This window comes from Triturus cristatus, chromosome 5_1 (assembly GCF_964204655.1).
Source record: "Triturus cristatus chromosome 5_1, aTriCri1.1, whole genome shotgun sequence".
NCBI classification, from domain to species: domain Eukaryota; kingdom Metazoa; phylum Chordata; class Amphibia; order Caudata; family Salamandridae; genus Triturus; species Triturus cristatus.
This window is the reverse complement of record NC_140587.1, coordinates 151,776,924-151,794,939: the sequence shown is the minus strand read 5'-3', so window position 1 is coordinate 151,794,939 and position 18,016 is coordinate 151,776,924. Positions and strand designations below refer to the sequence as shown.

Sequence of the window (18,016 nt, the reverse complement as noted above, 5' to 3'; positions counted from 1 at the left end):
CCCGGGACGCTGCTGATTTACTCCGAGGGCCCAATGACTTGGCCCTCCTTCTGGCAGTCTCAGTCAACACCGAGATCCGCCCTCAGCACTGTGGAGACTTTACATCAAATTAGGTGCACACCCTACCCAGGCACTCCTCACCAGCGCCTCAGGTTGCACTTCGACACGTACACTGCTTGTCCGAGACTCGCCTCTTCTCTGGTGCTCACGATGACCCGCCTCTCTTCACCAACGCCCTGCTTGCACCTCAACACGCATCCTGCGCGTCCACGTCTCTCCTCTTCTCTCGGTGCACACGATGTCCAGGCGCTCATCACCAATGCCCTGGATGCACCACGACACGCATTCCGCGCGTCCGAGTCTCACCTCTTCTCCCGGTGCACACGATGGCCAGGCTCTCTTCACCAATGCCCTGGCTGCACCACGACACGTACTCCGCGCGTCCGAGTCTCACCTCTTCTCCCGGTGCACACGATGTATAGGCGCTCTTCACCAATGCCCTGGCTGCCCCACGACACGCACTCTGCGCGTCTGTGACTCACTTCTTCTTTTGGTGCACACAACGACCAAGCGCTCCTCACCAACGCCTTGGCATGCACCACGACACGCACCCAGCACGTCCGAGACTTAGCTTACTCCAGCATGCTTACGAGCACAAGGCACAACTTCTGAGGATCTCAAGCTGCAAAAGCACGCACACACCGCATTGCTTGGGAATGCTCCGGAAACTTTGATGATCCTATAATTCCAAACAGGGAGCCAGCTCACCTCGGGCCCTTGGGGTTACAAGACACAGCACAAACCACAGTCTTCTTCAAGCAGGGGTGCCCAGAGCCTCCAAGCACAGTCCCAACAGCCTCTCCCTTAGTTAGAACAGCAAACTGCAGACCAGCCCCAGATCAAGAAGCAAGGATTGGTCTTTCCACAGCAGTCTCTTCAGTTGCTCCTTCTTTAGCAGAGGTTCCTCTTGACCACTGAATGGGTCCAAGCCTTTCCCGTCTCAATCCATATCTGTTTCATACCAACGTTCAGGGGTTTCAGCTCTCATAGTTAAACCCCTTAATGTCTTTGAAGTTCGTTTGTGCTCAGGGGTCCCTGACCCCTCCCAAAATCAGTTCTGGGTGTCTCCCTCCCAGTTTCACCTCTCTCCCTTTGATACTGGGGGTCTGGATCCTTAATCACTCTGCAGGAGATGGGTCAATTGGTTTATAGCACTTGGCCAGGCCTTTCCACCTCCCGGGCTTCTCCTCCCCCTACTCTCCAGATGCAGGGCAGCCTGGTGCCATCTCAACCCTCTCCCTGGGTCAAGACCTCTCCCAGCTCCTCTCACCTTTCAGTTCCAGACAGACAATCCACATTTCAGCAGAGACACACAGAAATGCCCAGAGCACAAAACTCAGCCCCTTTCTAAAAGAGTGGTTTCTGAACACACAGTGACAAAACCACCTTCACAGAAAGATGTGTTATGACACTGTGAGTTCATACATACTAAACTTCACCTCTCCATTATAAACTGACAGGAAACTAGGTTAACAAACACAAAACCCAGCCTCCCCCATTGTGTCCTATGGGCAGGATAGCCTTTCAGCAGTGAAAAACGAAATGGAGTGTTTTTCACTGTCAGAAAATAGCACACACCTCAGTATATGTTCTGCCTTTTACCTACACTGCACTCTGCCCAGGGGTTACTTGGGACCTACCTGAACAGGGGTGCCCAATGAGTATGTAAAAGGGAAAGTCAGGTCTGACAAGTGGTTGCAATTGTCAGGACAACATGCTAACTTAGCACTCTGCTCGCAGGCCCTACACTGCAGGCCTGAGTTCCCTTCTCCGCACGCCGTTGCATTACTAGCCCTGGCACACACAGTGCACATCACTAGGGACTTTACTAGTAAGGCAAACATACCAATCATGGCCAACCAATCACCATTATATTTTTCATAGGGAACACTTGTACCCCAAGCATCTAAATTGGCATCTCTATGTCAGGAAAATGGTCTAGGGGGAAAGCAAAAAGTTTAGGGAACTTTAGCCAAAAAGCCCAAGTTCTACAATAATTTTAGACAATGTCACCCTATGTTTTCTCCGTATGCTGCCTGACCCTCTAATCTGTGGTGCCACCTTTTTATACATGTCTTTTACATGTTGTGTTTTTATCGATGTCTCATTGCGCTAAGTTGGTCCAACACAAGTTGAAAAAGGCCGCGCTCGAGGGGGCTGCGTTTGCCATGAGCGTTCAAATGGCACCAGTCTTCAAGGGGGCTCTACCGCAAAACCCCAGAGGGTTTCTACCTAACTATAATAGCAGGAGTCAGGGAAGTTGGCAGCAGCCAGACCTCAAAGAATATTACTATTGCCACAGGATGGGCCACATGGTCGTTCGCTGTGAGCTAAAAGCCTATCACGGACAGAGGTTGATAGACATGGGACAGTCCCAGCAAACCCCCCATCCACAAAACAAAATAAAGGGGGACCCGAACCAACCATAAACACAGCCTCAGGGAAGTCAGCCAGCTACCGCACCACTGCAACAGGGATCAGGTAATTGGGCAAATGCATAACAACAGATACGGAATCCAGCCCAGCAGGGACCGGGGTCACAACCACGGCAGGCTGGGGTGACTGTCTGGGGAGGCAATGCCTTCACGCAAACGCTGAACTCAAATATTCAAGTCAAAACCCCTAATAACGAACCATCTATTTCATGGCCATCTCACAATTCATGGTACCAAAATTCAAAAGAAGGACTAATGCGACAATATTAGGAATTGAAGCCTTTACTTTCATTCGGGAGTTCAGGACTGCTGGATGTGGTTTGTCGATTGGGTATACTCACTAGAGTCCGCCATTCCGAGTGCCCTTCGAAGCTTACGCCCAACTCTGCTGCTGATCCCCCTGGGTGGGGCAGGCTGACCACACCTCAGGTGAAGGGCAGTCTGATGGGGGGGGCAGCTTCTCCTCCAGTCTTTAAAAGCCGGCACCCAGACATCTGCACCCACAAGTCAACTGGGACGGGTGTCAATCACTAAACCTAGAGGAACCCATTCTTGGGTCCCTAGCATGGGACCAATATTGTTTCATGTTCTGAGGTTCCAACCACGCTCCCAAAAGCCAGCAGCCTCCAGAAAATGGAGGCTCCCTTTTAAGGTCTAAACGCAGCTGTTCTCCCTTGTCAGGAGCCAGGGTGCCGTACGCTCGGGATAGTGAAGACTCCATCACCTCCACCGCAAAGGATTGTACACGTTGCGAGAAGCTGCACGCTGCCAAGTCAGTGAAGAGGAGAGGTCTGCCCCAACAACCAACTATCCCAGTCCATCACCTTCATTGGACGAATTTTCAACAAATTCTTGACATTAGATTCCAGGTTCTCCATGCAGCAACATTTTCTCCTCTCTTCTCCCTCAAAATCTTCCAAGCATCCGAAAGCCTGCTCACCAGATTGTGCGCCTCCAAAATAACAAAATCAGCATGTTGCCAGTTAAGGGGCACTGGCCACAGCTGGGAACCACAGGTCCAACTACCCCGGAAAAGAAGGGTCAGAGGGAGACGGGGTGTCGAGGGAAACAGGGACTCCGAAAAGATCCAGCACAGCTCCATACGAGATTAGAACTCAAGAATGTGCGCACTCCCTTATCAGGCCTAACCGTCAGCCAACACACCAGGCCTTACACACACCATCTGAAGGAAACAGTAGGTCTCAGACACTGCAATATTAGAAACAAACAGCGGCCATCGGATAGCTTGCAGACCACCCCCATTCCCTCCTGATAAAATGGCCCCAATAAAGCATACATGGCGAAAGGGGTGTCACATTCCCAAAACACCATAAAGTCAGATGCCACATGGAGTTAGGAACACACAGCCAATCTGGACATAGCACACACAGCAAACAGTGATTATCCGCACTTCATGCCGTATATCTGGACACATTACCCACTAGCCCACATTGTGTCCACGCATTTGTTATCTGAGACATTTTATTTACGACTCCACAGACAAGACATGAATTCTTTTACCAAACAGGGATCCCCAGATGTACTTTTATGATACCCAAAACTGTATAAAAACTTGCTTGGATTGATTGTACTTTGAGACAGTCCTCAGACCAGTTTCTGTAAGCTATACTCCTGGTTGAAGTGTTTAATTAAACCAACTGTTCCTGTTTCGCCAAACAACTCTTGCCTTTTGCGTTTTTCAAGGTAAATTCATACTCGAGAAACAACTGATCTATGGATATTACACATCATGCACTAGGAAGGCCAAGGAAAGTAAAGAGCTACATCACTCACCATGAGCCAGCAGGTAGAGGAACTAAACAGATTTACTACATCTGACACCATGCCCTGAGAAGGCTATAACGTACATTGCATACTATGCCCCAGGAGGGCAGAGGAAGTGTGTTAGGGACAACAAGCATCACATCTAGGAATGCATAGCAATGGAGCGAGCTAGACATCACAAGCCATGTATCATCCAACTGAATGTAGGACTTCACACTACATGCCTCAGAAAAGCAGAATGTAATTAAAAGAAAATGTCATGCTCCACAATCCTAGAAGAAACGAGGATGAAATGAGAACAGGATATCTCCCACCATTCCCTTGGAATGTAGAGGAATGGAATATGCATAGAATGTCATAAGCCAAATTTAGAAAGGTAAAGGAATGGAGTGAGCACCAGGAAATCAGAGGATTTCACAGCAAAGGACAAGACAGAAACCAAAATACTGAGGTGATAAACATATTTTGGTACAAAATGACAAGTAATCGACCACAACAATCTTTATTGTTTCCAGACATCAATTGAGAAAAAAATAACATTCCTTCCTATAAACTGTTTAAGGTCTCCTTGTTCTCGGAGAGGAATTGATCAAAGCTCTTGACCTTTGGGTTCAGTTGATGTGTTAGTCCAATGTCGCGGTCTAACTTTGTACAGAGGAAACGGAACATGTTAGCAAGTTGCTTGGCCCCAGGGAATCCCAGATCCTCATACTGCTCAGGTGTAATCTAGTAAAAGAGAACAGAGAGCAAAAACACACAATCATCTATATATTCAGTTGCAATTACCAGTTATGTCTTTCAGGGCAGTTTCTGAAAGACATTTATATCACCAAAATAAGATCACAGCAAAAGACTGCAAGAGGTCAACCGGGGTCATTCTCTGCAATCGATCAAGACTTGTATGCATGCAGGGAGACTATCTGCACTGTCTCTCTCCAAGGTGCGCATTCCAGAAGGTTAAGCAACTCAACTATAATTTTATGGCAAGACCGGAGGCTCATATTATGCTTTCTAATCTTGCATTTATTCAAATAGCAGCCAAGATAAGCACTAAAAACTACAGTTGCCTGACCAACCGGCTGACCAATGGGAACATATGGAATCAATAACAAGAACCAATGAATGAGCAGTTCCAAGTATAACTTTAGCTCTGACTGGCAACAGCCCTCTTTTCTTGCTGCTCACAGTCAGATAAGTACCTCTCATCCTTATTTTTGGAATGGTATACAGTTTAGTATTTTCAGGTGCCGTGTTTAATTGTTTATTGTTAGGCTGTATTAAAGCCCCGGTGCGTGACTTTCGTGCTCTGTGCTCCCCCGCGGTTGCACTCTCCCGCCGGTGCCCGTAATTGCACTCTCTCTCTCCTTGCCGCTCGTGCGCTTTGACGGCTGCTCAATGCGTCGCGTGACGGCCGCTTCAGCCATTCCCTTTTTCTCCCTTACTTTTTGTGGGCTTCTGACTCCTGGACTGACGGTTATTGTTTTCTCCGACTTTCTTCACCGGAGCTCTGTCTTCCTGCCCTTCACTCCGGTTGGGTCCCGCCCTAAAGGGACTGGTTTCCTCCCCCTTTCAGTGCATTTTAACGCCCAGGGGCGGTCCTCAGCTTTGGGTTTAGTTAACTACGCTTTCTGCCATGATATATTTATAATGGAGATTGACAGCTCTCCAGGCTCAGACATGCAGAATGATGAAGGAGAAGCCTTCTAGAATATTTTGAATGTTTTAATTAATTACTCTGTAGAGCATGCGGTTGAAGCCTCTATGAAATGCTTTTTCAAAGATATAGAAAATTCTATGCTGTCTCTGATGTCCAAAGCTTTGGCCCATTCTGTGGGGAATAGCAGAAAGAGGAAATTGGTATCCTCCAATACTAAACATGATATTCCTGATGTGTCACGCATGGTTAGCAAGCTTTCCTCGTGCAAGGTTGAGGACGTGGTGTCTCCCAGGCCTACTTCTAAGGAGAGGATTTCCGTTTCGGATGGTAAACGTAAAGGTGAGTCAAAAAATGTGGAGGTACCTAAAAAGCTGGTCATTTCCTATATTTTTGGACACTGAGGATTATATGAATGACGCTGATGATTTGTTTGACCTTTTTGATGTCATTGATCCATCTTCCCCTCCACCTAAAAAATTGAAATCTTATTCTTTTTCCTTCATACCTGTTTTGGATTCTGAGGGTACTCCTATGTTTGACCCTTCTTCTATTTGCCATCCAAACTCCACGGAGTGGTTCCCGGCTTCCCATGTTGGTGATTATATTTCTGCTAGACTTCGTCTCCCTTTGGACAAATCCAACGGGTCCAAGCTGAAGTTGGAATGCCCTAAGCCTTCTCTGGCTTCTAATATTACGATTGCTCCGGCTATTGATCAGCCTTTATTAACCTTCCTTTCCAAGTTTGGCAAAGATCCCCATAATGGAGTGGATAAGGCCTGGTCTACTTGTCAAGACAAGTTATTGGATGTAGTGGGGCCCTTAGCTCACATTTTTGACTTGGCGGAATCTGCTTGTTTGGATGGCACAGATTTGGATCCTCAGGATATCTCCTTATGGGTACAAAGAGCCTTTTGTCTCCTAGTTAACGCCAACTCTGCAATTATTCATGAGCTCCGCAAAGATCTCCTTATTAAATTGGACCCCAAATTATCTAACTTGGCTACCCTTGACCCTAGAATTAAGGCTGATGGCCTTTTGTTTGTTGATTCTTCGGTAAAGTCACCACTTTTGCTTCTCTTGATAAAGCCCAACAGTCCATAAAGAAAGTTTTTTTTCTACAGGTTTTTGGACGGGCCGGCAGAGGCAGGAGTCGCTTTGCCGGCCGTTCATACCAAAACCAAGCTCCAGAGGGTCTTTCAGTTCCAACTACCAAGACTAGAAGCCCCAATTCTCCCCTCAAAGAGGTTGAGGCTTCAGAGGTCGGGGACAGAAGATTTTCAGCAACAATTTCCAACAAGGTAAGTCCCTCAGATCCTCCCCCGGTTGGGGATCGTTTAAGACTATTTGTTCAAAAATGTTAAACTCTGACCGCAGATCCTTGGGTTCTAAACTCTATCCAAGGTTATCTTATAGAGTTTTACGCTCCACCTTTCCAAACAGTTTTCCCTCAGCCTCTTGTCTTCTCTTCCGATATGGCAAATCTAATTTCAATAGAGGTTCAAACCCTTCTCCAAAAACAAGCAATTCAGATTGCTCCTCTAGATCCTTCAGGGTTCCTCAGTTCCATCTTTCTTGTGCGCAAAAAGAACAAGAAAATGCGTCCTGTCATAAATCTGAAGTGGTTCAATCAATTCGTAGTTTATCACCACTTTAAAATGGAAACCATTATTCATCTCAGGGATGCTCTTTATTTAAACGATTGGATGGTCAGAATAGATTTACAAGACGCGTACCTTACGATTCCGATTCATTCCGCTCACAGGAAATGTCTTAAATTTCAGTGGCAAGGAGTAACCTATCGGTTTCGAACCCTTCCCTTTGGCCTGTCGTCAGCACCATGGTGTTTTACAAAGATCATGAAACCGGTGGTGATATATATGAGGTCTCTCGGGATTAGATTAATTATCTATCTCGACAACATCTTGATAATGAATTTGGACAAGCAATCTCTGTTGTCCCATTTGAGCATCACTCGATCTCTCCTTCTAGATCTGGGTTTCATTCTAAACCCCGAAAAATTCATACTCACTCCTTCTCAGCGAATCGACTTCTTAGGTTTTATTGTGGATTCTTCCACTGCTTCTCTTCATCTTCCTCAGTCAAGAGTCTGAGCTATAAAATCAGAAATCTACCAAGTGCTTCGGACCTCTTTGGTCTCCCTCAGATCTCTCGCAATTGTAGGTCTACTATCAGCCTCCATTCAGGCTATATTTCCAGGGCCGCTTCACTATCGTGCTCTTCAGCGCCTAAAAATTCGACATCTGCGTCAAGGCCTGGCTTATTCCGATCTCATCTCTTTAGACCAGGAATCTCGCCTCGAACTTCAATGGTGGATAGACGGGGAATGCGTGGAACGGGCGAACAATCTTCACCTCGGCCCCAGATCTTGTGTTGGAATCCGATGCCAGCCTTTCGGGTTGGGGCCCCTGTTGTGGTACAATCTCAACTGATGTACATGGTCACTCGAGGAGTTGAGATTGCAAATACATTGATTAGAGATGCTGGCAGGCTCCTTTGCAATCAGGAGTCTTGCAAAGGACAAAGTTCGCTGTTCTATCCTTCTGCACATGGACAATGTTTCTACGCTCCGCTACATAAACCATCTAGGTGGTACCAAATCCAAACCCCTTGCGGAGTTAGCAAAGAGCCTCTGGGAATTTTGCCTTCTCAACAAGAACTCTCTCAGAGCGAATTACCTCCCAGGCGATCTCAACTCTGTAGCGGACTGGCACTCTCAATGTCTTTGGGACTCCAGCGATTGGAACCTTCTTCCATCCGTTTTTCAATCTCTGTGTCAAAAATGGGGCCCTTTGTACATCGATCTCTTTGCCTCTCGCCTCAACTCCCAACGTCCTCAATTCTTCAGTTGGCGTCCAGATCCTTTAGCTCTGGCAACAGACGCTTTCCTCCAAGTTTGGTCTCCTCATTTCAACTACGCCTTTCCTCCTTTTGTCATGATCAACAGGGTCCTTGCTCGGACTAGATGCCAACTTGTCTCTCTAGTGATAGTGGTCCCCTTCTGGAAATTACAGATTTAGTTCCCATCTCTGTTGGAGATGGCGGTGGATTTTCCAGTCCTTTTTCCTTTTCGCAACGACCTTATTCTAGATCCCTTGGGTCAGCCACACAGTCTCATTCTGGACAACTCTTTGGTTCTGTCCACGTGGAAGGTTTCGGGTCTAACCAGCCTGACCATCTCATTTCGCAAGAAGCTTCTCTGTTCATCAGCAGGGCTTGGGCTCCAGGAACGACTAAAGCTTACAAGTCAGCATGGTCTTTATGGGCAAGCTGGTGTGTGGGAAAACATATCAATCCCTTTTCAGCACATTTGAATTATATTGTCAATTTTTTGGCTTCTGAAGCTAGTTCAGGCAAGTCCTACAGAACGGTGAATCTGTATAGATCAGCGATTTCCCTTAATCACTGTCCAATTGAAGGCAAACCAGTGAGTGAACACCCCCTAATTTTTTGTCTTTTAAGAGGTGTCAAGTTCTCTAAACCTTCTTTGGCAAAGTACTCTAGGTTATGGGACGTGAATTTAGTTCTCAAACTCTTTTCTGACTGGCCAGATAATGCAGTTCTTTCTTTAAAAATGCTTTCAACCAAACTTACTATGTTGTTGTGCTTGGTTTCTATCAAACGTGTTTCTGATGTCAAGGCGATGGATGTTTCCTCTCGCCAGTTCACCCCTTCTGGGGTGATGTTTTACATTAACAAGCATACAAAAACAAATTTGAACACTGTCTTTTATCCCTATTTTCCTTCTCAACCTAAATTGTGTGTGGGTCAATGCCTTAAAGTGTACGAACAACGGACCTTTGATCTCAGAACGTCCTCCCATTCCCAGCTTCTCATTTCTTTCCGCAAACCTCATAATCCTGTTTCTTCAGCCACTTTAGCCTGTTAGGTCTGCTGGGTTATGTCCCTTGCTGGTATCAATCTTTCTGTCTTTAGGGCCCATTCCACCAGGGGAGCCATGGCCTACAAAGCTTTTTGGACAGGCTCCAGATTGGAGGACATTCTGAGATCAGCTGATTGGTCCAATGACAATGTGTTCCGAATGTTTTATTGCAAACCCGTTATTACTGCTGCTTCTTTGGTTGTTGATATGCTTTGAACAAGCATAATATGAGCCTCCGGTCTTGCTATAAAATGTAGATTTTCCTAGTAATTTATGACGGAAAGTCTTAATTTTATTAAAGACATAGAGGCGAGTATTATCCCACCGCAACACCTTTTAATGTGTGTTTTTTCTCCCTCCCTACAGCGGCTCCAGCTCTGCCTCCCGCTTCTTCGTGATGTTCCTTCGCCCATCAGCGATTCCTCGATCCTCGCTCCCACCTCATGGACGACTCTGCTGGATCATGGTCAATACCTTTTTGCTTGGACTTTAGCCTTTTGTATTGTTTTCTCCATTTTCCCTCTTGTTTATGGACATTATCTAGTCTGCTCGCAGACAAAAAGAGAGCTGTTTGCAGTCAGAGCTAATGTTATACTTGGGACTGCTCATTCATTGGTTCTGTTGTTGATTCCATGTGTTCTCATTGGTCAGCCAGTTGCTTGGCCTTCTGGGAACTGTAGTTTTTAGTGCTTATCTTGGCTGCTATCTGAATAAATGCAAGATTAGAAAGCATAATACTCGCCTCTGTGTCTTTAATGAAATTAAGACTTTCCATCATAAATTACTAGGAAAATCTACATTTTATTACATGATAGGAGCTTTTATTATGCAGTCGCTCTTCTTGATTTATTTTGTACAGCATTTAGAAGAAAACTACAACACTCATATTCCTGCTGTCCTGGGTAGGACATTATTAACACAAAGGACATCCCCACTTATAAAGAGCAATAGGCAGTACACCATTTCCTCTTTCCTTGCTGCTAGAGATAAGTGCTGTTTGTTAGCTTTGGATTGTGATTTGCTGTAGATTTATTTCAGGTTTGTGTAGTGTTTAAACTGAAGTTTTGAATTAAGTAAATTCACACAAGTATCTGCTTTCGAAGCTCTATGTGGAGTTGATCAGAGAAGAGACTGACCGCACAACTAAAATCTGCTTTACTAATGACTATTACGAATATTAGGGCTTTTTAATGCTTTTTAATACTTTAACAAACTCACTGTGTGTTTGGGGAGAACACATGTTTTAAACTTGGAGTTTAAATGTAAATAAAGTTATTTATGGGCCTAATGTGTTTTTAGACATGCGTACCTAGTACAGGATCCACTTAGATCTGGTCTCTTGAAGTTAAATACGATTAGCACTTTGTGGAGAAGGCCACCATTTTTACTCCTCTATCTGCACCACCACAGTGACGCCATTTTGTGTGTTTAACGCTTTACTGTTTGGGCTGACAAGGCGACTCCCCTCCTCTTTCCCTTTTTTGCCAAGATTTAAAGCTGCTCATGCCGCAGACACACACAGCGAGTGCACCAAAGGTGAGTCTGTCTGGGCTTGTCCACACCCAGAGCACGGCCAGAGCCAACCACGCTGCCCGAATGTATACAGGCCTACCCCAGTGAGTTCCTACCCTAAGGAGGTGCTTTTCGCTTTAAGAAAGGGTTGCTTCTCCACCTCGTGGGTTTTAATTTAGAGCAATTGTGGGATCAGCGCTCTAAAAGCTGTGAGTTTGCCCCAAACTGTTCTTTGGGAACCCAATATTAGCGGATCAGATCCTTATTGTAATTTGAGCGAGTCACTAAGTATAGCTGTGAGTCTCTCTCAGGATAAGTGCTTGACTTATAGAGCCTGTAGATATCTTTTTTTCGAACATTCATTTGACGTTTTCAATCTAATCTTTGATAATATCTGGGATTCCATGTTCCTGACTGAAACATGGCTGAACGAACCACCAGCTCCTGACCTAGCAAAAGCTACTCTCCCAGGATAACACATTCTAATTGTCAACCGAGAATGTAAAAAAGTGTGGGGGGCTGCTGTTATTTTTAGGTAAACTTTTGAGGGTACGTCTACCCCATTAGGGCAAAACAAGGGTACTGGGGGTCTGATTTTCAGCTCCCTCTTTTTCCTTCTCAGACATTCTGTTATATAGACTCCAGGCTCAAAGAATGGTCTTCCCCAATTATTTTATACTATTTTACAGGATTGTCCAACTTTCTCTGCATTATGCAAATTTCACTGTTCTTGGGTATTTTAATTTGTATATGGATGATCTGAAATGCTCTCAGGCCACGCACCTTATTGCTACTCTGGCAGGTATGAACATTCCTCAATGGGTTCGATCCCCCACACAAGGCAAGACATATGCTCAATCTCTAGGTTTCCCCAGCACAGTGTCTTATCTGGTCTGATTATTTTTAAATTCCCTTTTCTTTTATTGAGCTGCCAAATCGGAATACGGTAGTCTCCCCTCTATCCTTTCCCGGAGCATGGCATAAAATTATAGACATCCCTCTCTCAAAAGTTACACCCCACGACCCCATCTCTAACTGGGAGTCCTGACACTGATGTGGACAAGTTTAATAAATGGATCACTGATGCCCTGGACTAGGCTGTACCAATAATACCTTTGATAGCAAAGAGTAGCAAACTTCGACTCCATGGTTTTCACCTGTACTAAGGGAATAAAAAAGCCACTGTAAAAAGCTGGAGTGAGTTTGGAGGAAATCCTATGGAATGGAAGCTACGATTCAATATAAAGAAGTGTTGAGACACTTTCATAAACCTACCCGTGAAGCACAGAGTAAGTATTTCTCCTCAGTAAGTTTTGGGTGGTGCTCAATACTCCACCGGATTTAAAATTGTTCATTCTTTACTCTCTCTGGAGGATGTTAATAGTAATTTTAGTCCTTCCAGGGAACTTTGTGATGGTTTATAGCGCAGAAGACACCTTTGTTGGTATGTGCACTCTATGAATAGTTATAACATAAAATAACATTTTTCTAAGAACAAATTCAAAAGATTTATGCTACCTTTTTCTTGAGTTCTGGAGTAGAAACGTTGACAGATACGGTGACAACCCCCAATCATGAACTATCAAATTTCCTCACAATTTCTGAGTTAGTTTCTTGGAAGAACTCAAGATATGTAAATCGGGATCACCAGCTGGTCCTTGCCCAATTAGAATTTTAAAACTGATTGCCCCGCCTATTTACCCGATGTTCAACAGAATTCTGAACCAATCCCTAGAAGTATATATTTTTCCCACTGAGTGGAAACATGTTTTTCTTCGGCCTCTATATAAACCTCACCCTCGCCAAAACCCTGCGCATCCGCAGAGCCAGAACAGATCCTTCTCATACATCACGGTCAATCTTCCTTGGTGACCTACATTTCCACATTGATGACCCCAATGACAAAAACACTGGACATCTCCTCGACAGTATGAGCAGCCTCGGATTGACACATATTGTCCACAGTCCTACACACATCGCAGGACACATGCTGGACCCAATTTTTACCTCCAGCAACCGCATCAAACACTGCCATGCAGCAGGTAAAATACTTGAGCAACTGGTTAATGGTCAGCTCTCTGCTTACCTGGAATCTAATGGCCTGTTTCATGATTTGTAATCTGGCTTCCAACAAGGAGTTAGCATTAAAACTGCCTTACTGGAAGTAACAGTATACATCAAAGAACATCTTGATGGCAGACGCTCTGTGATGGTAGTCTTTTTGGATCTATTGGCAGCGTTCAACACGGTTTCTCATGCTACTCTCTTAGATAGAATCAGATTGGCAGGTATTCAGGGGAAGTCCCTTTCCTGGATGAAGTATTTTCTACAGGAGCGATCGCAGAAGGTCTATCTCTGTCCCTTTTCGTCTGCCCCTAAGCCCCTGATATACAGAGTTCCACAGGGCTCAGCACTGAGACCTACACTGTTTAATCTCTGTCTAGCTCCTTTGGCTCGAATGATTAAATCTTGGGGGCTACAGGTGGTGTCCTATGTGGATGATACACAGCTTTTACTGTCCTTCCAGGAAAATTCTGATTTTGTCCTGATTAAGTTCAAGGAATGCCTTAAAGCAGACGCAGGCTGGATGGATGGCAATTTTCTCAAACTAAGCTCAGAGAAAACTGAAGTTGTTTTCTTTGGTACATGTTCTCCTCCCCTTTTAAGCCTTTGGTGGCCAGAGGAACTTGTTTCCCCATCAGCCCCCGCAGCCCACACAGAAAATGTAGGAACAATGTTTGATTCAAGTCTTTTTCTACGCAAATCAAACAGGTGTCATCAGTTTGTTTTTCTAAACTTAGACCCCTGAGAAAGATGTTGCATCGGATCCCAGCGAAGACTTGCAAGACGGTGGTTCACACCGTGATAACCTCCTATCTGGGCTATGCTTATATTCTGTATCTGGGGCTCACTGCTTTTTTTATTCACAGACTTCAGATGGTGCAAAATGCAGCAGCAAGGCTGATTCGATGAGTCCCGTATACACAGTTCATATCTCACTATTTGAAGCAACTGCATTGGCTGTCAGTAATAAATCGGATCAAGTTTAGAGCTCTAACACTAGCATTTATAGCCTTTTCAGGTCAGGTTCCTGTCTATCTGCGAAAGCGACTGCGTCCATATGTATGCAATGTAGATAACTCAGATCAAGCAGTCTTCTATTGCTGCAAGACCCAAAGTTTTCCAAGCAAGATAAGGAAAAAGATCTTTCGCAGTCTTGACAGCTAATCTGTGGAATACACTTCCTGTGAATCTATCTCAACTATCAAGACAGAACTGAAAACCTTTCTCTTCGACAAAAGCTGGCCCCACCTTTTTTCTTATCTGCACTGGATTCATTGGCTGTCAGTTCTCTGCTCGAGCACTGGGACGCCTCTTAAGAAGCAGCTGGGAGCTATATAAATGGAGTTTTGATTTGATTAATAATTTCTTTTAAGTCACTTTCACCGCTTTTAAGTTGTGTGCAAAATTGTTACTTTGTTTCTGCATGCTGTGGCTGGTTTGTTTATTGAAGTTCAAATCTGCCTGGTTTCATGGTTCATGTGTGAATAAGTATATTGAAGCAGTGCAAGGCTGTTTCTGATTCCATTCTTAAAAAGAGCTCTTCATCATTTAGAAGTGTGGCCACTGATATAGAAAATTTAGTGGCAAATGTTTTTCCAGGTTAAATTGACAACAAGGGGAATTATGTAGCCATGTGGGTAAATGAATGATGAAGAAAAATGATGCTTCCCCTCATGGGCATGATAGAGATACATTTGATGGCAGTTCAATTCTGCAGGAAGATAATCATTTGAAGTCAATATCTCAAAGCCTTATTGTGCTTTATATGGGGGGTCAGAGTAAGAGGCCCTCTGATTAGTTATGTTCCTAGGATTTTGATGAATTATATGCTAATGGCAATATTTACAGTGATGTTGTAGATGATGGTACTAATGTTCCGATAAAGATGAAAACTGGGGATCAGTCTCATATTATTGTTTTGTATGAGGGAGGTACTCCCATGATTGAGCCTGAGCTCATTCAGCATATAAAATCATGCAGTGGGCTCCTCTACCATTTATTGATGAAATACATTAAGTCCAGGATAAAATGTTCAGTGGACCTGAGTGTTAGATCTAAAAGGAGAGCAGGCTAACCAAGGCGATTTATATCTGACAGAACGGACATAACTCCGGAGTTTGATGCCAAAATTGTAACACTTTTAAGCAAACGTTGGGGACTGGATGGTGCATCTGGTTTTAAAAGATGTTTAACTGATAGTACCAAAATATCAAGAGCAAAGAAAGAACCTTCATTTTCTGTGACAAGGACAGTGTTTAGTTTTAAGTCCCATCTATTCGGTCTATCATCAGCTTCTTGGTGTTTCACCAAGTTGATGAGGCTTATAGCAGCCGCTGCCCTCAGAGCACAGGGACTGAGTATGGTGTTGTATCTGGGCGATATCATCTTCCTGGAAAAGGAGAGAAGGATTTTGGTGAAGCAAGTTCAGGTGGCCATAGAGTTGATTTGATAAAATGGGAGTTGGTGTCTTGAATTCTTGGGTTTCTGATGGATCACGAAAATTACATTCTTATGTTGGCAGAAGAAAAGTTAAAGAAGATAAAGAAGGAGTAGAGGGTGAAATTTACACTAGATCAGATTCCTTTCTGTCCGTTGAGAAGGCTAGTGGGCATCTCATATCTTCAACATCTGAGCGAACGGTGGGCTCCACACTATACTCTGCCCCAAACTCTGCCTGAGGCCCCCACACCTTATGGGAATCGGCCCTGAACCGCATCAAGTGTGCATACCGCGCATCACTGGATCCGCCCACCCCCCTCCAAAGCTAGGCCCAAATGACAGAAGGATCTCCCTTCTTGCTCTACTGCAGGAATTGAATGGCCGGTCCCTGAGCTGCTCCACGCTTTCCAGGGCCTGGGTGGCGGGGGGCTGTTGGCGGAGACTAGATTCACAGAAGCACCCCGGTGGCCAAGATCATGAAATGAGAGAGGCCCGCTGCGAGGGGTCGACTGACTCAGACCCACCCGCCGACATCCGAGGGAAGAATGAACACAACAACAGATTTCATCTTCTGGACGCCGAGCAACAACTCGCACCCTCTTAACCACTGTGGCAGAGTGGAGTGGCATCTGTCTGGCACTGAACATGAGATGGCAGAGTCACCAGTGTGTGCAGAGAAGGTCAGCTAGAGATTGGCAGACTTTTGCTCTTTAGATTTCATTCCCCCTGTAGCCAATCTGCCACTGATCAGTGTGACATCAAGCCATACTACAAAAGGCGTGGAATGCTTTGCTCACAAGTGCATCACATGGACATCGCCTTGGTGGACTTTATATTGCCTCTGGTCTGGAGAATGGAGCATGCTGTATGGCGCATTTACAATCATGCCAAAAAACAACAAATACCATTTCCATAAGTTTCCCATGTGATTCCCAATTTAAAAGTCCTTATAATGTGCAAACAGGGAGTTCACTGGATGATTTTGGCACCCGTTAGACCTGTAGAACTTCGGCCCAAAGTATTTTTCATTTAAAAAGACATTTGGAAATAAAAAAATGTATTTGCCATTCATGCAATTAGCTAACCTAGCAACACCTAATCTAGTTTTTCTGTGTTTATTGAATGCTCTAGCAATGAATTTAACAGTAATGTAACTGTAACTGAGGTAACGCTGTAACTCATCTTAATCCTCATGTAAAGCGCTCTGATACCTCTGGGCCCAGCCTGGACTTCCTCGTCTCCTCGCCATGTCTCCTACCCCCTCCCCCACCTCTTCCCTCCGTCATTCTTTGCTTGCCTCCCCTATTCCTTTCCTTCCTTCCCTGAATCTCTTTCCCCCTACCTGCTTTGTTTATCCTTGTGCCTATGCTCCGCTCAATCTCCCTCCCTGTCGCCCTTTTTACATTATCCCCTTACCCTCTACACGCCATGAACCAACGGATGCAACTCGTAATTGATGTACCTTCTGTAACAATGTGTAACTTGTAACCAATAAAACCCTACCAGCCTGACTCCCTAAAACCGCCCACTTAAGTATGCCCTTGTCCAAAGCACTCCTACTCCCCTTGTTGGGGATGGATCCAGCAATTTTGCCCTGGTGTCTCAGAGACCCTTCTGAGAGAGTCCACAGTGACAAGGGAGTCTCACATAGTAGAGGACTGGGATTGATCCCTTTACCTCTGGGAACTGTCTCCTACTTGCCAGAAGTCGGACACTGTGTTCACGCTGGGTTTTCTACCCCCTTCCCCACCTCTGCCCTCCTTCGGGGAAATCAACAAAGGCTTTATCTCTGCTTTTTTTGCTTTAAAAGCCAAAAGAGCAGAGATAAAACTAGCGCCCTATCAGCAACAGGGTGCTAACACGCAAATTCGCATGTTAGCACCCTTTTACTCTACCCTTCCCCTTACATCTCTAATGAGATGCAAAGGGGGCGTTCCAGAGTAAAATAATAGGAGAAATGTCGCTAAGCGACATTTCTCCTATTATCAAGGATATCGCTAATCCTGTTAGAGACAAAAAAAGTAGCGCTAACCGCGGTTAACGCTGCTTTTTTACGTCTGGTATTTTTCTGACTTAGCCATGATATCCTATGTAAGGTGGATATCATGGCTAAGTATGTCTATCCCTATCAGCAAGCTATCCCCAAACCTTGTGGGATTATCG

The 18,016-nt window shown here is 44.9% G+C and overlaps 1 protein-coding gene across 1 annotated transcript in view; it reads right to left on the bottom strand.

Moving 5' to 3' along the window:
• Positions 1-4,826: 4,826 nt before the first annotated feature.
• LOC146830449 (nmrA-like family domain-containing protein 1) overlaps positions 4,827-18,016 on the bottom strand; it is a 55,004-nt gene continuing 41,814 nt past the window's right edge. Inside the window, exon 5 of the mRNA XM_085603749.1 lies at positions 4,827-5,006. Within this exon, the coding sequence (XP_085459875.1) occupies positions 4,827-5,006 (180 nt within the window). The remainder of the gene's footprint in view (positions 5,007-18,016) is intronic.